Source organism: Lampetra fluviatilis, chromosome 74 (assembly GCF_964198595.1).
Source record: "Lampetra fluviatilis chromosome 74, kcLamFluv1.1, whole genome shotgun sequence".
NCBI classification, from domain to species: Eukaryota; Metazoa; Chordata; class Hyperoartia; order Petromyzontiformes; family Petromyzontidae; genus Lampetra; species Lampetra fluviatilis.
This window is the reverse complement of record NC_136348.1, coordinates 2,422,526-2,446,364: the sequence shown is the minus strand read 5'-3', so window position 1 is coordinate 2,446,364 and position 23,839 is coordinate 2,422,526. Positions and strand designations below refer to the sequence as shown.

Sequence of the window (23,839 nt, the reverse complement as noted above, 5' to 3'; positions counted from 1 at the left end):
GAGAAGCGCCTCATGGAGGAGAATCGCCTCTTTGAGGTGAAGCGTCTCATAGAGCTGAAGCGTCTTGAGAAGAAGAAGAAGCGTCTTGAGGAGAGGCGCTTTCGCAAGGTGAAGCTCCTCGAAGAGAAACGTCTCATGCAGGAGAAGCGCCTCGTTGAGGTGAAGCGTCAAGAGGAGGAGCACTTGATGGAGGAGAAGCGTCTTGTGGAGCAAAAGCGCCTCGAGGAGGAGGAGCGCCTCGCCAAGATCGAGCGACAATGGCTCCAGACCGCTACCACCACCGCCGCCACCGCCACCGCCACCACGTCCTCCAATCCTGTGTTGAGCCCAATTGCTCCGAGCTTTGGAGAAGAGGGCTTCCAAGAAGATAAAGCAAACTCCGGAGTCGCTGAGCCACGGTAAACCACTCTGCGTGTGCATCCCCTGTGTGTTTATTTTTGTTATTTATTGCCATGCTTCTCACGCAGCATCAGCCTTACTCGGTCTCAAGACTTTTTTTCAGGAGGATCCTGCCAAATTTGCTCGCATTTTGCAACAAAGTTGCTACTGTTTGCGATCCAAATTGAACGATTTGCATTGCTTGTGTGGGTTCAGTAACAGGGAGAAAGCTGCAGAACCTTCCCAGAACAGGGGGCTGCATAATCCACACGGAGAATGTGGCCAAACGTGGAAATCAAACCCAGGTCAATGTTTCTGTGAGGCACAGGTGCTCAAGCCCTGTCGCGCTCTCAAAATTCACAGACACTGCAAACCCCACGTGTACATTCCGCTATACTGAGGACAGATTTATTTTTCATAACTGGTTTCTGGGTTAGACCACATAACGAAGTGGGCATATCTTCACCATGTAACCCTCCTTCCACCGTGAGATGTTCGCTGTCTATCGCCTGTTTCCAGGCCAGCTGCCAAGTCGCCTTGTAATGCACAGCGATAGCGACCACTGAGAGGGGTGTCCAATTTAAAACGCGATGAGATGAGAGATGCGAGAGGCTCATCGCATGCAATGCACTCTGAGATGCCTTCGACGTCAAGGGAGGTGGCTCTCTCGACCACGAATCACTGTCGGACACTTTTTCGAAATCGTGGATGTGTTGAAGCGACCAAATTGTCGTGCACTAATTCTTCACCGCTTACAGTTCAGATCTTGCTTCCCGCCTTGGCTATGATTGCTGCTGCATTAACCACACAGATACACACCCATTCCGTCACAGTGGACGTTCAGGATCTCTATCGATGCCATTTGAAATGCTTAGGACATTATGTGCAAAAGGTCAATTAGAATATACATATAGAAAGTTTCAATCTAGATTTGAAGTTTTCGTGACTACAGGGATCCATACTCTTTGGTTATATCGGTAAATTCACGTAGGCATGAAATAAAATAAATTAAACTAAATCACGACGTTTCGATGGCCATGTCGTTATTGCAAGAAAGTTTCTTGCTGTGGTTTTCCCACCTCATGATGATTGCTTGTGTTGCAATCGAAACGTTGTGATTTAATTTCTTATATTTTATACCTACGTGACTTTACCGAAAGAGCCAAAATAATCTCACTTAAAATTATTCAGCTAAATTTGCACAGCAACGCCACCCACTACTGCTACAGCAGTCTGTGTGAGACACAGCTGCACCTATCTCAAGGATAGCCTGGCGCCATGAGAATGACAGTACCAATACTAAGCACACTCACTGGCCATGTCGTGATTGCGGTTTCTATTCAGCTCGATTAATCCGCCACACATTCCACCCACGGACGATGGGAAGATGGCGATGTCTGCCGTAGCAGCAAGGTGGAACGGTGTCGTGTTTGACAGACAACCATCACAGTTTTACCATGTCTAGGGGTGTTCTCCCTGTTACAGGTTGAGTCACAAACCGCACCTCTCCATAATAAAGGCTCAGCCTTTGTTATGCAGTCTATTCTTAGTCTTCAGCCTCACCTTACCATATTCATAAAAGTATGCGGCCCTTGCCCCACCACCTTCTCCAACCATAAATAAACGAAGTGGTAGCTTCTGCAACCTCTCATTAACTTGATACAGCTGTCGTGGCTGTGACGGTACCACCTGAAGACGGAAGCTTGTGTTGCCTCCGAAACGTCGTGATTTTAATTTTTTATGTTATTTTATTTTACTTTTTAATGTTTTTTACCTACGTGACTTTACCGAAAAAACCTAAGAATATGAATCATTGCAGTCACGAAAGCTTCAAATCTAGAACGGTGTCGTGTTGTCTCTTCACAGATCTGAGCCAGCGCAGCCCTCCTACTCACTCGTCCAGGCCTTTGAAGCGAAGACAGAGGTTGTGGAGAATGAAGAGGTGAAGGAGATGATGGAGGATGAGGTAGAGACAGAGGAGGAGAAATCGGAGGAAGAGAAGGCAAAGGAGGACGAGATTGTGATGGTGACAATGGAGGAGAACACGGAGGGAGAAGAGAAAGACAATACGGAGATGGAGGACAAGGAGACAACAAAGGATGAACAGATGGTCGTGGTGGAGGACATGGAGACGACGGACAAAGGGGAAACAATGGTGGTGGAGGAGGAAGAGAAGACGGTGGTGGAGATGGTGGATCCGGAAGTTGAGGAGGAGATGAAGGAGGAAGAGATGGTGCTAGCGGAGGAGAAGAAGATGGAGAAGAAGGAGGTGGCGCAGGAAGAGGAGGAGGTAGAGGAGAAGATGGTGGTGGAGGATGAAGAAGAGGGGATGGAGGAGGATGAGACGGAGGAGCAAACGGAAGAGGTGCAGGTGGAGATGCACGAAAAGAAGAGGAAGCGAGGGGGCCTCGCTCGCGTGGCGAGAGCGATCAACTCACTCGTCCGCCGCGTGCTGCTTTGTGGTGGCAGGTCCACCGCCCAGTAGGGGTGGTGGCGGTGGTCGTGCATCGGTGCCAACCGTGACCACTATCACCACACTACCCGCCCACCCCGTGATACTCGCTACACACACCACACGGGTCCCCAGAGAGACGGTGCCACTGGGACCACAGCTGGGGAATGAAGCTGAGCAGCAGATGCCAGGACTACAGCGGAGAATGACTGCTGCCAGGAGACCTCACATCACACACACACGGGACTATGTCTTTAGCATAGCCGGCCCCACACTGGGCCCCTTCCATGCTGGTTTTCATCCAGGCAGTCCTCATGGGATGACCTTGCCATGGTTTCCAGGACATGGTCGTATTAGCATTTTATTGTGCTTGAATGTATGTTATGTGCAAATGCACATCATTAGTCGTAAATGCGAGGGATGGGTTAAGAGGTGCACGTTTAATCCAGTGTTAACATTTATTTTAGCATTATATTTAAGGACACTGTTGTTGATAAGAATTCGTCTGGACGTTGCACGTGCCTTGTTCTACTCGATCAACCAAATTTAGTACAATGTTGGTCATACATGAGTGTGATTTCATTCATGAGTAGTATTCACAGAGCCCCGATGACACTAACCTACCAAAAGTTATGGTTAAACAAAGTAATCTTGAGTGACCTCATTCTCAGCTCAGACATGATCATCGCCATCATTTCCAAAGACGTGTGGGGTCCTTGCGAGAGCAGGTCCCGACTACAAACAGCTGGGCGGCAGAATCGGAAGTAGCTGCGTCGCCCTCGAAATGTGATGTTGCTGCTGTTGTTGCTGTTGTAGTTACTTCTGTTGCTGTGATAAACGCAGGGAGGTGGTGTTCCGTGATGGGATGACGCCTTTGATTAAAGCCTCTGATCAAACTCACCCGATTGACGCCCTTGATCGTCGCATTTGATCAACTCTGATATTGCGTCTCGGTTAGACCCGAGTGTCGTTCTTTTCTTAGCCGTTAACAAAATCCAAAGCTCAACGCTAAACATCCTTGCGGCCGATAGCATACTTTTGACTCGATAACACCGCTACTGTTGCTACGCTCACATGGAGCAGAGACGCTCTCCACAGCCCCACGCACACGGAGACAAGAAGCCATTCAATTGCTCTGTGTGTGGTAAGGCACAATCGTCAACTCGTCAAACTCATCAGAGAACGCACACGGGCGAGAAGCCATTCCTGTGCCCTGTGTGTGGGAAGGCATTTGCACGGTCATCAACTCGTCAAACTCATCAGAGAACGCACACCGCCGAGAAGCCATTCCTGTGCCCTGTGTGTGGGAAGACATTTGCACAATCATCAACTCTTCAAAACCATCAGAGAACACACACGGGCGAGAAGCCATTCTTGTGCTCTGTGTGTGTGAAGGCATTTTAACAGTCATCACATCTTAAAAGGCATCAGAAGGTCCACAATGAATGGAAATTTAAATCAAAAGCTGAAATTCAAGGTGCTGCAGTGGGTGCTGAAGAAGTTTCCACCTTCGATCCCATGCAGTTGGATCCCGAGAGATGGCTGGGTGTAATGGAGTGGCTCGAGGATCAAACCGAGAGCTCGGGGTGACTGAAACATAATATTGCATGTGGTTACACCTATTAAGCCATATCGAGTACTTTTGTGCGTAATTTTTACCATTTTAGTTTTACAGTTTTTGTGAGAGTTTAATGACGTGCACAGTGGTGGTTTGTAATGTTATCGGATTACTTGCCGAAGTGATGTGAAGAGCACTGGTTGTGAGAGGGTTTAATTGTAGTCTTTAGGTGTTCCTGTTGAGCTAAAGTTGGAATGCGCCTGTAGGTACATCTTTACTCAACATTTTAAACGGTTTTTTCAAGTACATAGCTTTTTTATTGGTATTAATCGACTTTAGATATACGATTTAAGGATGTACATTGATGACGCGTTCGTTGGATATATGGCCTTGACTTCAACATAGAGGCACAGTGAACACATGTGGTGAAATAATACGGAAATCATGGGGAATGATACTTTAACGCTTTGGTATTCCTGGAACGGAAATGGTTTGCATGGTACTGGAAATGTGTGAACATAGGACATAATAAATATTCCCTTCGAGTTTTGACGTAAAAATTATTGCAGATGAATAGAAACGTATTTTTAACAAATGTTTGTCCGGTCTTTATTTTATAATGTTCCTATGTTAAGAGAATTTCAGGTGGAGGATCTCCGTCACACAAGTGTGCCCTTAACCCGCAGCATCTTAGTTGTCTACACGATTAACACGTGTTCATTGAGGGGAAAAGGTCCCCGTAGTTAATCGTTCATCAACGTACCAGTCCCTAATCCCGAAGTATGTCGGGGATAAACTGTACTCTATAACATGTAAACTGTAATACTATAAACGATAACACTGAACATTAAACGATTATAAACTAGTGTTTTAATTTATAACCATTTAAACGGAGGTAAGGTATTATAATATCATTAGAAGCATTAGAATCACAGTGTGGTCGTATAAGAATCGCTAATATGTTTTTATAGTGTACGTGCAAGGATCGGATAAAAATTATTACAATTACAACATGGTCATATTAGAATCACAATTTTCACTGCTAGATGTCATCGAATAACAAAAGACGGAATATATTTATATAAATACACGCACAAACCCATTATAAACGCATGCGATTATGAATCGTTACAATTATTATAACAATCACAAATTGTAACAAAGCGAAATTCCCACTAAGCAAAACATCACGCTCACGTGGCGAATTCTTTAACAAACTGCAACACTAAAGTGGCAGAACTCAACAAGAAATGCGCACGACAAAGCTAACAACAGCAATGGACAAATCCTAAAAACAGACCACATGCACGTTAGTAGCTGCTAGAAGAAGACAACACCTAGCACCTTCAACTTTACACATTATACAGCCCCAAAGATCCAACTCGAAAATTAGGCGAATATGACACCATTTGAACTTCCTACTTTCGTTCTCGACTAATGAAGATATTCTTGGCAAATACTATCGCTTTCGCTTGTGATGTAACTCCTCAAGTTCAAAAAAACAAAAAAAGAAATGCGAATTCCTCCATTATTCCAAGCTGCACAATTCAGGGTTGTGGACCGCTTTGAATGCTTCAATGTAATCGCAGTAAATGCGTCAGACCACATCAGGACACTCAACCTAGAGCATATTTGAAGCAACGTGATGAGATGGCTAAGAACTGCAAGCTTATTCTAGTGTTAACGATATTTTAGCAATATGGGTAAGTACAATATATGTACTAAGAATTCGTCAACATAGCAGGTGTCTTGTTCTCCGTAATCAACCAAAATTATGACAAATTCTATCATAAATGATAGATAATTCTTCAGTAGTAGTCGCTAATCTCCGTCACACAAGTCTGCCTTTAACCAGCAGTATCTTGGCTGTCTCCCCATAAACATGTTCCTAGAGGCGAATGGCCCCGTTATAAATCGTTTCGCAGCATTCTGGTCCCTAATCCCGAAGTAGACTGGAGATCACATGTACTCTATAACATGTCAACTGTAACATTATAAACGATAGCACTAAACATTAAACTACTATAAACTGGTTTAATAATTTATTACACCATTAACGGAGGTACGGTATTAAAATCTCATTAGAAGTATTGAATAGCACTCTGCTAATAAATATGTATAGTATATGTTCAATCGAACAGGTTTTTGGGTTAAATTGCGCAAGGAAAAAATATATTTTGTTAAACCCGCCACATGAAAATAGTAAGGATTGTCACTAATACAGAACATGACAATTCGTTACTAAAGCATGTCTATTCAGGTCACTATTCTTCAATAGGGATTACCGTTGGCACGGCTATTTTAGTACACACAATCGACAGGAAGTACAAGGTCAATGGGTTCACTTAATTCGCATGCCTAATGTACGTTGATTACCATATACATTACCCAAACGGCAATGGGTACCCATAGCCATATATATATATATGTGCATCCATTAACACCCCCCTCCCCCACTTCGCGCAAGAAGAGCACACACGTTTTGTCATCACATCTACCTCTCTATTTACGGAACGAAACAGGAGCACTTCTCCACAAAACTGGCCGTCGCCTAATGAAGATTGTTGTAATTACTGGCGAAACGTCGTACTCAGATTGTAAATGTTGTGGCTTGGCTCTCCATCACACCATTGTGCTGGACTAGTAACGAATTAGCATGTCCGGTTTACGTGACAAACCTTACTAATTGGGTGTGTGGGTGGTGGCGGGTTTAATGACACATTTTCATATTTAGGCGATTTATGGATACGGTATTCGAATCTCATTAGAAGTATTAAAATCGCAATCTGCTCATATAAAAGAAAGCTGACGTTCAATCGACCCGGGGGTTGGATATGCGAACTGTGGGAGTGCAGGGTTAGAATCGAATTCAAATTCCTAGAATAACAATATTGTCGTATTAGCATTTTACTGTGCTTGACTGTATGGTATGTGTAAATGCAAATTATTCGTCGTAAATGCGAGGCAGGGGTTAAGAGGTGCATGTTTAATCCAGTGTTCGTCTCGATCAACCAAAATTAGTACAATGTCGGTCATAAAGGAGTACGAGTTATTTCATGAGTAGTATTCGCTGAGCCCCCAGATACTAACCTACACACAGTTATGGTTAAACAAAGTAACGTTTATTCACTTAATTTTCAGCTCAGACATGATCATCGCAATAATTTCCGAAGACGTGTGGGTTGGTCCCGCGAGAGCAGGGCCTGGCTACAATTAGTCGAGCACCAGAAACAGCAGAATCAGAAGTAGTTGCGTCGCCCTCAAAATGTGTTGTTGCTGCTGCTGTTGTCGCTGCTGTTATTGGTGCTGCTTTAGTTACTTCTGTTGCTGTTATGTGTCGGGTGGTTGCTCATTTACTCATCACCACCCATAATTATCAACACAAATTAATCAGTATCAACACCCATTATCATCATTATCACTATCAACTCACCATCATCAACCATCGTCACCACCACCACCCAACCATCACAACCAACATTCATCATAACCACCACCAATCATCCATCATCATCAACACCCATAATCACAACAACTCATCATCATCACCACCCATAACCATCACCACCCATCATCATAACCTCCCCAACCATTACCACCACCCATCATCATCACTACCACCCATCATAATCACTACACATCATCACCACCCATCATCATTACAACCCTTCATAATCACCACCCATCATCATCATCACCACCATCCATTATCAAGAAACATCATCATCGTCACCCATCATAAATAACAAACACACACAGCTACAAACATAGATATGTAACCTGACACAGACATAGATAACAGACACACACAAATAAACAATCTCATTAACAACTTAATTATAAAAAGCCCATATTACCACTGCCAGGATAGTTGCACACAGACAAATCCTTTACACAATAATAATTTACATGTAACTCAAATTCATACTTAGTACAACCACCTCACTCACTTAAATATAACTACAGATCAATAACTATACTACAAACCTGAATTTAAAACTAAATAAACCAATGGGATGGTGTTTATACGCTTGAAATGTTATTAATGAAATGCAAGTGAATAATTCCAATTAAACAAAAAATAACTACGAACAAATATGAAGCCTGAGGCCTAGGTATATGCCAGGCCTGATGGCCAGGCATCGCTTCAGTCCTCGCCGCAGTAACGGCGACATCAAAGACAGCACAAAGCGAGGGGGCAAATGTTTAATGTCGAACCGAGGACTCTGCTGTTTCCGGTGACGCACACCACCCGCACTGCACCACGTGGAGCGCCCGCCAAGCGCGTGGGGGCGGAGCCTCGCTGTAGTGACGTCACCTCTGTTACGTCATAGCCACGCCTCCACCCGCAGTCGAGAGGAATGCGCACGAGTGAGCAGCAGAAGAAGCCTTTTGCAGAGCGAATTCTCAACGAGGTGAGAGCATCCCTGTTGACGATGTGTGTTGTTTATTTTTATTGCACGTTTTGACTACAAACTAAAGCTTCATTATTTTTGTGTATGTTGGTATTTGGATTTTCTGCAACCAAATTAGGACTATTAGTTAGGTTACTTGGCATGCTCTGATATGTTGCTGTTACTGTCATTGTTTAGACCCAAAGCAAGTCAACATTTAAAACGTTCATAACTAACCTGTTTAAATCTCATATAATATGATTAACATGTCTATAATTATTGTGTTCTGATTGCCTGCATAATTGTGTCCTGCATTACATGTTTTGAATGTTATCCAACACGGGGGAGGAGTCTGCCTTTTAGTTCAGACCCTAGCTGCTGCCATAGACGTCTCCTATCTGTGACGTCACAGCCACATGGGCGGTACCTCTGACATCACGTGACCAGTGACGTCATTCTCGGGTTATAACAGATCATTTAAGTATTGTCATTTGATCCCAATAACCTACAAGACATAGGGGGGCCTTTATCAAGCAGTAGATTAATACAAATGGGCTGTGCATCAACATGCTTGTCTGGATTAGAGGTTAAACATCACGGTTATGTTTGGCGATTATGTTTAATGCAATAGGCAGTTGGAATAAACATGTTCGCGTGGGTGGATGAGTGAGTGATCTGACGCACGCGTGAGTTGGAAAACAAGCGAGTGAGTGGACTTGTAAAACAAACGGCACGAAAGTGATTTGATTGGTACAGCGAGTGGTCAATATGGAATAATTGTGAGGATGAGTGATTCAAAAGGCTGATAAATCTGAGCGTTTTTACAACCTCTCCAGCCCCTCCAACATCAAACAGAAACGACTCCTTCACCACAAAACATGGACAGACAACGCAAGTGGGCTGATATCTTGGAGGACTATGATGGTAAGTCCCAGTTACCTGCATCACGTGGCTTTTATGCAGAGGAGGCAGCTCCCTGATGGGAAAAGGTAAACGGTCAAGGGTGGCAGACAGCATGGATTTAGAGCTGCGTTTCAGCCATATTGGTTTAAACGGGGGTCTCAACTTTATGAAATTAATGATCTCAACATGCTTACAAAAATATGACTTGTAATGTTTTACTACCATGTGACTAATGTTTCTCAACAGCAGGTCATGGTATGTGTTAAGAGGTAATTACAAGAATCTCAGAATTACTTCCGTGAATCTCCACGTGCTTCGTTCTCTAATACATTACTCGTCCTTTGAATTAATTTTAATTTCCGTAGCCCGGGAGTCATGGCGCCAGTCGACCACGTGGGGGGACATTATGGATGAAGTGGACCCTTTTTCAGGCCAAAGCTACGACCATCCCTCCCCAAAGGTGTGTATGGGGGTCTATGGGGGTCAAACACCACATTCTCTCCACACTCCCACACTATTGCACCAAATCATCACTACACCTCACATCACCACACCATCTCTTCACACCACCACCAACTCAATACAATATACTCTTAGTTTTTTCGGTAAAGTCACGTATGTGACTCTTTCTTAGGTTTTTTCGGTGAAGTCACATACGTGAGTATGAATCCTTGCAGTCACGAAAGCTTCAAATCGATAATCAATACAATATCATAGAGCCTCATAAAGCGTCAATACCATCACAAGGCACCGTCCACAATTTCACCTCTTCATATCACAACACCATCTCCCAACACCATCACTCCATCCCTCCATCATCACGTCATACCATGAGTTAATGTGCATGTTTTCATCTGTACATAGATGTGCCAGTATGCATTTTTGTTTGTGTATGTGCCCGTCCATGTTTGTGTGCCTGCGAGAATGGATGTTGTCCTGAGTGCGCATGTCTGAATGGTCATGTGCTTATCTTCGCGTGAACAGAGGAGCATTGGGGAGGTGAAGAACTTCAGCGGAGTGAAGCATCTCCAGGAGGACAAGCACCTTGCAAAGGAGAAATGCACAATGGAAGAGAAGCGCCCCAATGAGGTGAAGTGCCTCGCCAAGGTGAAGCACCAAACGGAGCAGAATTGCCTTCGAAACAAAATCCTCAACGACGTCAAACGCGTCATGGAAAAGCGCCTCCTTGAAGAAACGCGCTTCATGGAGGAGAAGCGCCTTCGCGAGGTGAAGCGTCTCAAGGAGAAGCATCTGGAGGAAGAGAAGCGCCTCATAGATGTGAAGCGGGTCAAGGAAGAGAAGCGCCTCATGGAGGAGAAGCGGGTGGAAGAAGAGAAGCGCCTTGTCGAGGAGCAGCGCCTCATTGAGGTGCAGCGGGTCGAGGAAGAGAAGCGCCTCATGGAGGAGAATCGCCTCTTTGAGGTGAAGCGTCTCATAGAGCTGAAGCGTCTCGAGAAGAAGAAGAAGCGTCTTGAGGAGAGGCGCTTTCGCAAGGTGAAGCTCCTCGAGGAGAAACGTCTCATGCAGGAGAAGCGCCTCGTTGAGGTGAAGCGTCAAGAGGAGGAGCACTTGATGGAGGAGAAGCGTCTTGTGGAGCAAAAGCGCCTCGAGGAGGAGGAGGAGCGTCTCGCCAAGATCGAGCGACAATGGCTCCAGACCGATACCACCAGCAGCACCACCACCACTGCCACCGCCACCACCGCTACCACCACCGCCGCCACATACTCCAATCCTGTGTGGGGCCCAATTGCTCAGAGCTTTGGAGAAGAGGGCTTCCAAGAAGATAAAGAAAACTCCGGAGTCGCTTTGCCACGGTAAACCAGTCTGCGTGTGCATCCCCTGTGTGTTTATTTTTGTTATTTATTGCCATGCTTCTCACGCAGCATCAGCCTTACTCAGTCACGAAACTTTTTTTCAGGAGGATCCTGCCAAGTTTGCTCGCATTTTGCAACAAAGTTGCAACTGTTTGCGATCCAAATTGAACGATTTGCATTGCTTGTGTGGGTTCAGTAACAGGGAGAAAGCTGCAGAACCTTCCCAGAACAGGTGGCTGCATAATCCACACGAAGAATGTGGCCAAACGTGGAAATCAAAGCCAGGTCAATGTTGCTGTGACGCACAGGTGCTCAAGCCCTGTCGCGCTCTCAAAATTCACAGACACTGCAAACCCCACGTGTACATTCCGCTATTCTGTGGACAGATTTATTTTTCAAAACTGGTTTCTGGGTTAGACCACATAACAAAGTGGGCATATCTTCACCATGTAACCCTCCATCCACCGTGAGATTTTCGCTGACTATCGCCTGTTTCTAGGCCAGCTGCCAAGTCGCCTTGTAATGCACAGCGACAGCTACCACTGAGAGGGGTGTCCAATTTAAAACGCGATGAGATGAGAGATGCGAGAGGCTCATCGCATGCAATGGATGTGTTGAAGCGGCCAAATGGTCGTGCACGCATTCTTCACCGCTTACAGTTCAGATCTTGCTTCCCGCCTTGGCTATTATTGCTGCTGCATTGACCACACAGATCCACACCCATTCCGTCACAGTGGACGTTCAGGATCTCTATCGATGCCATTTGAAATGCTTAGGACATTATGTGCAAGGGGTCAATTAGAATATACATATAGAAAATGTCAATCTAGATTTTCATTTTTCGTGACTGCAGGGATCCATACTCTTTGGTTATATCGGTAAATTCACATAGGTATGAAATAAAATAAATTAAATCACGTTTCGATGGCCATGTCGTTATTGCAAGAAAGTTTCTTTCTGTGGTTTCCCACCTGATGATGATTGCTTGTGTTGCAATCGAAACGTGACTTTACCGAAAGAACCAAAAATGTCACTTCAAATTATTCAGCTGAATTTGCACAGCAACGCCACGCACTACTGTGAAACTACAGCAGTCTGTGTGAGACACAGCTGCACCTATCTCAAGGATAGCCTGGCGCCATGAGAATGACAGCACCAATACTAAGCACACTCACTGGCCATGTCGTTATTGCTGTTTCTATTCAGCTCGAATTAATCCGCCACACATTCCACCCACGGACGATGGGAAGATGGCCATGTCTGCCGTAGCAGGAAGGTGGAACGGTGTCGTGTTGTCTCTTCACAGATCTGAGCCAGCTCAGCCCTCTTCCTCACTCGTCCAGGCCTTTGAAGTGAAGACAGAGGTTATGGAGAAGGAGACGAAGGGAGAGGTGAAGGAGATGATGGAGTATGAAATAGAGACAGAGGAGGAGAAATCGGAGGAAGAGAAAGCAAAGGAGGACGAGATTGTGATGATGACAATGGAGGAGAACACGGAGGGAGAGGAGAAAGACAATACAGAGATGGAGGACAAGGAGACAACAAAGGATGAACATATGGTCGTGGTGGAAGACATGAAGACGACGGACAAAGGGGAAACAATGGTGGTGGAGGAGGAAGAGAAGACGGTGTCGGAGATGGTGGTGCCAGAAGTTGAAGAGGAGATGAAGGAGGAAGAGATGTTGCTAGCGGAGGAGAAGAAGATGGAGAAGATGGAGGTGGCGCAGGAAGAGGAGGAGGATAAGATGGTGGCGGAGGATGAAGAAGAGGGGATGGAGGAGGATGAGACGGAGGAGAAAACGGAAGAGGTGCAGGTGGAGATGCACGAAAAGAAGAGGAAGCGAGGGGGCCTCGCTCGCATGGCGAGAGCGATCGCCTCACTCCTCCGCCGCGTGCTGCTTTGTGGTGACAGGTCCACCGCCCAGTAGGGGTGGTGGCGGTGGTCGTGCATCGGTGCCAACCGTGACCACTATCACCACACTACCCACCCACCCAGTGATACTCGCTACACACACCACACGGTTCCCCAGAGAGACGGTGCCACTGGGACCACAGCTGGGGAATGAAGCTGAGCAGCAGATGCCAGGACTACAGCGGAGAATGACTGCTGCCAGGAGACCTCACATCACACACACACACGGGACTATGTCATTAGCATAGCCGGCCCCACACTGGGCCCCTTCCATGCTGGTTTTCATCCAGGCAGTCCTCATGGGATGACCTTGCCATGGTTTCCAGGACATGGTCGTATTAGCATTTTATTGTGCTTGAATGTATGTTATGTGCAAATGCACATCATTAATTCTAGATTTGAAGCTTTCGTGACTGCAAGGAATCATCTTCTTAGGTTTTTTCGGTAAAGTCACGTAGAAAGTAAAATAAAATAAAAACAAAAATCACGACGTTTCGGAGGCAACACAAGTCTCCGTCATCAGGTGGGACCGTCACAGCCAGATTAGCTGTATCAAGTGAGGCAATGATTCAAGATGTAATCCCTTGAATCATTGCCTCACTTGATACAGCTAATCTGGCTGTGACGGTCCCACCTGATGTTGTTTTTTATTTTATTTTACTTTCTACGTGACTTTACCGAAAAAACCTAAGAAGATGCACATCATTAGTCGTAAATGTGAGGGAGGGGTTAAGAGGTGCACGTTTAATCCAGTGTTAACATTTATTTTAGCATCATATTTCAGGACACTGTTGTTGATAAGAATTCGTCTGGACGTGGCACGTGCCTTGTTCTACTCGATCAACCAAATTTAGTACAATGTTGGTCATACAGGAGTGTGATTTCATTCATGAGTAGTATTCACAGAGCCCCTATGACACTAACCTACCTAAAGTTATGGTTAAACAAAGTAATCTTGAGTGACTTAATTCTCAGCTCAGACATGATCATCGCAATCATTTCCAAAGACGTGTGGGGTCCTGCGAGAGCAGGTCCCGACTACAAACAGCTGGGCAGCATAATCGGAAGTAGCTGCGTTGCCCTCGAAATGTGATGTTGCTGCTGTTGTTGTCGCTGCTGTTGTTGCTGCTGTTGTTGCTTCTGTTGCTGTGATATAGGCAGGGAAGTGGTGTTCCTTGATGGGACGACGCCTTTGATTAAAGCCTCTGATCAAACTCACCCGATTGATGCCCTTGATCGTCGCGTTTGATCAACTCTGATATTGTAGACTCTGACATGTTAAGCTCTATCATAGTGAAACATAATATTATAACTTATGAACTACAACCTATCCATTGTAACGCTGTAAAAGAATATTACCTATTGGGTTTCACTCCCTCGTCGAGAAGGCCGCTTTCCTCCTTTTCTAACGTTACATGCCAATTTCTCTGCATTCACTTTAAATCGAGGACAAAGTTTTTCCATTTATTCAAAATAAGCGCACAATTACACATTGAGATGCACTTACATATTCATGCATGAAGCACAATGGGCACATTACTCTTCGGTATGTTAATAAACATGCGGATTGTACCTTCAAAAATTAACAATCGAATGCAAATATCCTGAAAGACAAAGGATTGGATCCTAGGGGGGGAGTTATAAGGCGGCTCAGAAGCAGAGCTCAATGCCATTTCGAGAGAGAACTTGATGAGGTTGGACGCTCGACTCGTCGCTCTGCTGATCGCCCTTCAACCGCGAGACAACGCAGCCTGGCGAGCACAATTGCTGTGTCGACAGTTAGGCGACTTTGCGTCGGGAGAGTTTGTGGCGACATCTTCAGACGGGTTTCAGACACCGATATATATCGTGAATCGCCAAGTAAGTATTTTTTTCGCGGATAAACTCTTAAACGTGTTCATCGTCAAATTAGCGGGATTTTTTTGCGTCTCGGTTAGACGCGAGTGTCGTTCTTGTTTTAGCAGTTAACAAAATCCAAAACTCAACGCTAAACATCCTTTCGGCCGAAAGCGTACTTTTGACTCGATAACAAAACTGCTGTTACTACGCTCACATGGAGCAGAGACGCTCTCCACAGCCCAACGCACACGTAGACAAGAAGCCATTCAATTGCTCTGTGTGTGGTAAGTCCTTTTCATGGCCATCACATCTTCAGAGCCACCAGAAAACACACACGGGCGAGAAGCCATTCCTGTGCCCTGTGTGTGGGAAGACATTTGCAGACTCATCAACTCTTAAAAGTCATCAGAGAACACACACGGGCGAGAAGCCATTCCTGTGCCCTGTGTGTGGGAAGGCATTTGCACAGTCATCAACTCTTCAAACTCACCAGAGAACACACACGGGTGAGAAGCCATTCCTGTGCCATGTGTGTGGGAAGGCATTTACACAGGCATCAAATCTTCAAACTCACCAGAGAACACACACGGGCGAGAAGCCATTCCTGTGCCCTGTGTGTGGGAAGACATTTGCAGACTCATCAACTCTTAAAAGTCATCAGAGAACACACACGGGCGAGAAGCCATTCGTCAACTCTTAACAGGCATCAGAAGGTCCACAATGATAGGAAACTGAAATCAAAAGCTGAAATTCAAGGTGCTGCAATGAGTCCCATGCAGTTGGATCCTGAGAGATGGCTGGATGTAATGGAGTGGCTCGAGAGTCAACCAGAGAGCTCGGGGTGACTGAAAAAATATTACGTCATGTGGTTATACCTATTAAGCCGTATCGAGTACTTTTGTGTGTAATTTTAGTTTAACAGTTTCTGTGAGAGTTTAATGACGTGCACAGTGGTGGTTTGTAATGTTATCGGATTACTTGCCGAAGTGGTGTGATGAGCACTGGTTGTGAGAGGGTTCAATTGTAGTCGTTAAGTGTTCCTGTTGAGCTATAGTTGGAATGCGTCTGGAGGTATATCTTTACTCAACATTTTAAAGTTTTTTTCAAGTATATAGCTTTTTTTGGTTGGTATTAATCGACTTGACTTGGCCTTGACTTCAACATAGACGCACAGTGAACCAATGTGGTGAACTAATAAGGAAATCATGGGGAATGATACTTTAACGCTTTGGTATTCCTGGAACGGAAATGGCTTGCATTATACTAGAAATGTGTGAACATAGGACATAATAAATATTCCCTTCGAGTTTTGACGTAAAAATGATTGCAGATGAATAAAAACGTATTTTTAACAAATATATGTCCGTTCTTTATTTTATAATGTTCCTAGCAAAAACATGTTAAGCGAGTTTCAGGTGGAGGATCTCCGTCACACAAGTGTGCCCTTAAACGGCAGCATCTTGGCTGTCTACCCGATTAACACGTGTTCCTTGAGGGTAAAGGTCCCCGTAGTTAATCGTTTCTCAACGTACCAGTCCTTAATCCCGAAGTGTGCCGGGGATAAACTGTACTCTATAACATGTAAACTGTAACACTATAAACGATAATACTAAACATAAAATGACTATAAACTAGTGTTTTAATTTAGAACGATATGAACGGAGGTAAGGTATTAGAATCTCATTATAAGCAGTAGAATCACAGTGTGGTCTTATTAGAATAGCACTTTGCTCATATGTATGTATAGTGTACGTGCAAGGATCGGATTAAAATCATTACAATTACACTACGGTCGTTATAGAATCACGATTTTCACTGCTGGATGAATGTTACATCTCAATGGTATCGAAGAACAATAGACAGTTTTATATTCATAAATTAACGCACAAACACATTATAAGCTCATGAGCTTATGAATCGTTACAATTTTTATAGCAATCACAAATTGTAACAAAGCGAAATTCCCACTAAGCAAAACATCACGCTCACGTGGCGAATTCTTTAACAAACTGCAACACTAAAGTGGCAGAACTCAACAAGAAATGCGCACGACAACAAGTTAAACAACAGCAATGGACAAATCCTAAAAACAGACCACACGCACGTTAGTAGCTGCTAGAAGAAGACAACACCTAGCACCTTCAACTTTACACATTATACAGCCCCAAAGATCCGCCTCCACCCGCAGTCGAGAGGAATGCGCACGAGTGAGCAGCAGCAGAAGAAGCCTTTGCAGATCGAATCCTCAACGAGGTGAGCGTCCCTGTTGACGATGTGTGTTGTTTATTTTTACTGCACGTTTTGACTACAAACTAAAGCTTCATTACTTTTGTATATGTTGATATTTTGATTTTCTGCAACCAAATTAGGACTATTAGATAGGTTACTTGGCATGCTCTGATATGTTACTGTTACTGTCATTGTTTAGAACCAAAGCAAGTCAACATTTAAAACGTTCATAACTAACCTGTTTAAATCTTATATAATATGATTAACATGTCCATAATGATTGTGTTCTGATTGCCTGCATAATTGTGCCCTGCATTGCATGTATTGAATGTTATCCAACACGGGGGAGGAGTCTGCCTTTTAGTTCAGACCCTAGCTGCTGCCATAGACGTCTCCTATCTGTGATGTCACAGCCACATGGGCGGTACCTCTGACATCAAGTGACCTACGACGTCATTCTCGGGTTATAACAAATAATTTAAGTATGGTCATTTGACCCCAATGACCTACAAGACATAGGGGGGCCTTTATGGTGATGGGAAGAGGTAAACGGTCAAGGGTGGCAGACAGCATGGATTTAGAGCTGCGTTTCAGCCATATTGGTTTAAACGGGGGTCTCAACTTTATGAAATTGATCTCAACATGCTTACAAAAATATGACTTGTAATGTTTTACTGCCATGTGATTAATGTTTCTCAACAGCAGGTCATGTTATGTGTTAAGAGGTAATTACAAGAATCTCAGAATTAGTTGCGTGAATATCCACGTGCTTCGTTCTCTAAGACATTACTCATCCTTTGAATTAATTTTAATTTCCGTAGCCCGGGAGTCATGGCGCCAGTCGACCACGTGGGGGGACATTATGGATGAAGTGGACCCTTTCCCAGGCCAAAGCTACGATCATTCCTCCCCAAAGGTGTGTATGGGGTCTATGGGGGTCAAACACCACATTCTCTCCACACTCCCACACCATTGCACCAAAACATCACTACACCTCACATCACCACACCATCTCTTCACATCACCTTTCTCATCACACCACACCACCACCAACTCAATACAATATACTCTTAGTTTTTTCGGAAAAGTCACGAATGTGACTCTTTCTTAAGTTTTTTCGGTAAAGTCACATACGTGAGTAGGAATCCTTGCAGTCACGAAAGCTTCAAATCGCGAATCAATACAATATCATAGAGCCTCATAAAGTGTCAATACCATCACAAGGCACCGTCTCTCCAGAACATTCCACAATTTCACCTCTCCATATCACAACACCATCTCTCAACACCATCACTCCATCCCTCCATCATCACGTCATGCCATGAATTAATGTGCATGTTTTCATCCGTACATAGATGTGCTAGTATGCATTTTTGTTTGTCTATGTGCCCGTCTATGTTTGTGTGCCTGCGAGAATATATTTTGTCCTGAGTGAACATGTCTGAATAGTCATGTGCATATCTTCGCGTGAACAGAGGAGCATTGGGGAGGTGAAGAACTTCAGCGGAGTGAAGCGTCTCCAGGAGGACAAGCGCCTTGCGAAGGAGAAATGCGCAATGGAAGAGAATCGCCCCAATGAGGTGAAGTGCCTCGCCAAGGTGAAGCACCAAACGGAGCAGAAGTGCCTTCGAAATAATATCCTCAACGACGTGAAACGCGTCATGGAAAAGCGCCTCCTTGAAGAAACGCGCTTCATAGAGGAGAAGCGCATTCGCGAGGTGAAGCGTCTCAAGGAGAAGCATCTGGAGGAAGAGAAGCGCCTCATAGATGTGAAGCGGGTCGAGGAAGAGAAGCGCCTCGTGGAGGAGAAGCGGGTGGAAGAAGAGAAGCGCCTTGTCGAGGAGCAGCTCCTCATTGAGGTGCAGCGGGTCGAGGAAGAGAAGCACCTCATGGAGGAGAATCGCCTCTTTGAGGTGAAGCGTCTCATTGAGCTGAAGCGTCTTGAGAAAAAAAATAAGCGACTTGAGGAGAGGCGCTTTCGCAAGGTGAAGCTCCTCGAGGAGAAACGTCTCATGCAGGAGAAGCGCCTCGTTGAGGTGAAGCGTCAAGAGGAGGAGGAGGAGCACTTGATGGAGGAGAAGCGTCTTGTGGAGCTAAAGCGCCTCGAGGAGGAGGAGCGCCTCGCCAAGATCGAGCGACAATGGCTCCAGACCGATACCACCAGCAGCAGCACCACCACTACCACTGCCACCGCCACCACCGCTACCACCGCCGCCACCGCCGCAAACCACCGCCACCGCCACCACGTCCTCCAATTCTGTGTGCGGCCCAATAGCTCCGAGCTTTGGAGAAGAGGGCTTCCAAGAAGATAAAGCAAACTCCGGAGTCGCTGAGCCACGGTAAACTACTCTGCGTGTGCGCCCTGTGTGTTTATTAAATCCTTTATATTAAGTTCGCTTGTTTGCGTGCTTGCATGCTTGCTTGCTTGCTTACGACCGTGCAAATCTTTCGGTCGTTTTTGAACCCACTTCCCGTGATCCAATCGAGCTGACATTTTGCACACAGACTCGTTGTGCGAGACAATTATTGTTCGTGAAATTTTTTTTCCAAAATTTTACACTGTTTAGGGAAAACAAATTAAATATTTAATTACCAATTGGCTAATACTGGCAGGCAATCATCTGACCCATAGGTGGCAGCCATCTCAAGCCAGAGGATGAGAGGACTCTATAGCCGCCACGCATATAAAGATTTATAGTGAAAAACTTTGTTTTTACGGGTTATACTTATTTTTGTTATTTATTTCCATGCTTCTCACGCAGCATCAGCCTTACTCGGTCTCAAGACTTTTTTTCAGGAGGATCCTGCAAAGTTTGCTCGTATTTTGCGACAAAGTTGCTACTGTTTGCGATCCAAATTGAACGATTTGCATTGCTTGTGTGGGTTCAGTAACAGGGAGAAAGCTGCAGAACCTTCCCAGAACAGGTGGCTGCATAATCCACACGGAGAATGTGGCCAAACGTGGAAATCAAACCCAGGTCAATGTTGCTGTGACGCACAGGTGCTCAAGCCCTGTCGCGCTCTCAAAATTTACAGACACTGCAAACCCCACCTGTACATTCCGCTATACTGAGGACAGATTAATTTTTCATAACTGGTTTCTGGGTTAGACCACGTAAAAAAGTGGGCATATCTTCACCATGTAACCCTCCATCCACCGTGAGATTTTCGCTGTCTTTCGCCTGTTTCCTGGCCAGGTGCCAAGTCGCTTTGTAATGCACAGCGACATCTACCACTGAGAGGGGTGTCCAATTTAAAACGCGATGAGATGAGAGATGCGAGAGGCTCATCGCATGCAATGCACTCTGAGATGCCTTCGACGTCAAGGGAGGTGGCTCTCTCGACCACAAATCACCGACGGACACTTTTTTGAAATCGTGGATGTGTTGAAGCGGCCAAATGGTCGTGCACTCATTCTTCACCGCTTACAGTTCCGATCTTGCTTCCCGCCTTGGCTATTATTGCTGCTGCATTGACCACACAGATCCACACCCATTCCGTCACAGTGGACGTTCAGGATCTCTATCGATGCCATTTGAAATGCTTAGGACATTATGTGCAAGGGGTCAATTAGAATATACATATAGAAACATGTCAATCTCGATTTGAAGTTTTCGTGACTACAGGGTTATATCGGTAAATTCACGTAGGTATGAAATACAATAAATTAAATTAAATCACGACGTTTCGATGGCTATTTCGTTATTGCAAGAACGTTTCTTGCTGTGGGTTTCCCACCTGATGACGATTGCTTGTGTTGCAATCGAAACGTTGTGATTTAATTTATTTTATTTTATACCTACGTGACTTTACGGAAAGAACCAAAAAAAATGTCACTTCAAATTATTCAACTAAATTTGCACAGCAACGCCACCCACTACTGTGAAACTACAGCAGTCTGTGTGAGACACAGCTGCACCTATCTCAAGGATAGCCTGGCGCCATGAGAATGACAGCACCAATCCTAAGCACACTCACTGGCCATGTCGTTATTGCTGTATCTATTCAGCTCGAATTAATCCGCCACACATTCCACCCACGGACGATGCCTTCATATCCGCCTGCCCGCCGTACCTTTCTTCATTATTGACAACTTGCAGCTCAGCACACGGCAGATGCCTGCGCAGCGCGACTCACGACCTCCTCTCGATACTAAGATCCAGGATGGTCACCGTGTCTATGCGCCGCTTCTCGGTGGCAGCCCCAACAGTCTGGAACGATATCCCTCTGCACATTCGCAGCATCACCTCAATCGCCTCCTTCAAGAGACACTTAAAAACTCACCTCTACAATCATGCTTTTGAGCGACTCTGAGCTTGGCTCCGCGCCTCTGAGTTGCGGCCACTACGTCTGCAAATTTGCGCGCGTTACAAATTGAACTATTATTATTATTATTAGATGGCGATGTCTGCCGTAGCAGCAAGGTGGAACGGTGTCGTGTTTGACAGACAACCATCACAGTTTTACCATGTCTAGTGGTGGTCTCCCTGTTACAGGTTGAGTCACAAACCGCACCTCTCCATAACAAAGGCTCAGCCTTTGTTATGGAGTCTATTCTTAGTCTCAAGCCTCACCTTACCATATTAATAAAAGTATGCGGCCCTTGCCCCACCACCTTCTCCAACCATTATATAAACGCAGTGGTAACTCCTGCAATCTCTCATTTACTTGATACAGCTGTCGTGGCTGTGACGGTACCACCTGAAGACAGAAGCTTGTGTTGCCTCCGAAACGTCGTGATTTTAATTTTTTATGTTATTTTATTTTACTTTTTAATCTTTTTTTACCTACGCGACTTTACCCAAAAAACCTAAGAATATGAATCATTGCAGTCACGAAAGCTTCAAATCTAGAACGGTGTCGTGTTTTTCTCTTCACAGATCTCAGCCAGCGCAGCCCTCCTCCTCACTCGTCCAGGCCTTTGAAGTGAAGATAGAGGTTATGGAGAAGGAGACGAAGGAAGAGGTGAAGGAGATGATGGAGGATGAGGTAGAGACAGAGGAGGAGAAATCGGAGGAAGAGAAGGCAAAGGAGGACGAGATTGTGATGGTGACAATGGAGGAGAACACGGAGGGAGAGGAGAAAGACAATACAGAGATGGAGGAAAAAGAGACAACAAATGATGAACAGATGGTCGTGGTGGAGGACATGGAGACGACGGACAAAGGGGAAACAATGGTGGTGGAGGAGGAAGAGAAGACGGTGTCGAAGATGGTGGTGCCAGAAGTTGAGGAGGAGATGAAGGAGGAAGAGATGGTGCTAGCGGAGGAGAAGAAGATGGAGAAGATGGAGGTGGCGCAGGAAGAGGAGGAGGATAAGATGGTGGCGGAGGATGAAGAAGAGGGGATGGAGGAGGATGAGACGGAGGAGAAAACGGAAGAGGTGCAGGTGGAGATGCACGAAAAGAAGAAGAAGCGAGGGGGCCTCGCTCGCATGGCGAGAGCGATCGCCTCACTCCTCCGCCGCGTGCTGCTTTGTGGTGACAGGTCCACCGCCCAGTAGGGGTGGTGGCGGTGGTCGTGCATCGGTGCCAACCGTGACCGCTATCACCACACTACCCGCCCACCCCGTGATACTCGCTACACACACCACACGGGATGACCTTGCCATGGTTTCCAGGACATGGTCGTATTAGCATTTTATTGTGCTTGAATGTATGTTATGTGCAAATGCACATCATTAGTCGTAAATGCGAGGGAGGGGTTAAGAGGTTCACGTTTAATCCAGTGTTAACATTTATTTTAGCATTATATTTAAGGACACTGTTGTTGATAAGAATTCGTCTGGACGTGGCACGTGCCTTGTTCTACTCGATCAACCAAATTTAGTACAATGTTGGTCATACATGAGTGTGATTTCATTCATGAGTCGTATTCACAGAGCCCCGATGACACTAACCTACCAAAAGTTATGGTTAAACAAAGTAATCTTGAGTGACCTCATTCTCAGCTCAGACATGATCATCGCCATCATTTCCAAAGACGTGTGGGGTCCTGCGAGAGCAGGTCCCGACTACAAACAGCTGGGCGGCAGAATCGGAAGTAGCTGCGTCGCCCTCGAAATGTGATGTTGCTGCTGTTGTTGTCGCTGCTGTTGTTGCTGTTGTAGTTACTTCTGTTGCTGTGATAAACGCAGGGAGGTGGTGTTCCGTGATGGGATGACGCCTTTGATTAAAGCCTCTGATCAAACTCACCCGATTGACCCCCTTGATCGTCGCATTTGATCAACTCTGATATTGCGTCTCGGTTAGACCCGAGAGTCGTTCTTTTCTTAGCCGTTAACAAAATCCAAAGCTCAACGCTAAACATCCTTGCGGCCGATAGCATACTTTTGACTCGATAACACCGCAACTGTTGCTAC

The 23,839-nt window shown here is 45.3% G+C and overlaps 2 protein-coding genes across 2 annotated transcripts in view; one reads left to right on the top strand and one right to left on the bottom strand.

Moving 5' to 3' along the window:
- The window catches only part of LOC144953346 (uncharacterized), a 244,395-nt gene that overhangs the window by 68,284 nt on the left and 152,272 nt on the right, over window positions 1-23,839 (bottom strand).
- LOC144953323 (uncharacterized) overlaps window positions 15,465-23,839 on the top strand; it is a 48,460-nt gene continuing 40,085 nt past the window's right edge. Inside the window, exon 1 of the mRNA XM_078883888.1 lies at window positions 15,465-15,938. Within this exon, the coding sequence (XP_078740014.1) occupies window positions 15,465-15,938 (474 nt within the window). The remainder of the gene's footprint in view (window positions 15,939-23,839) is intronic.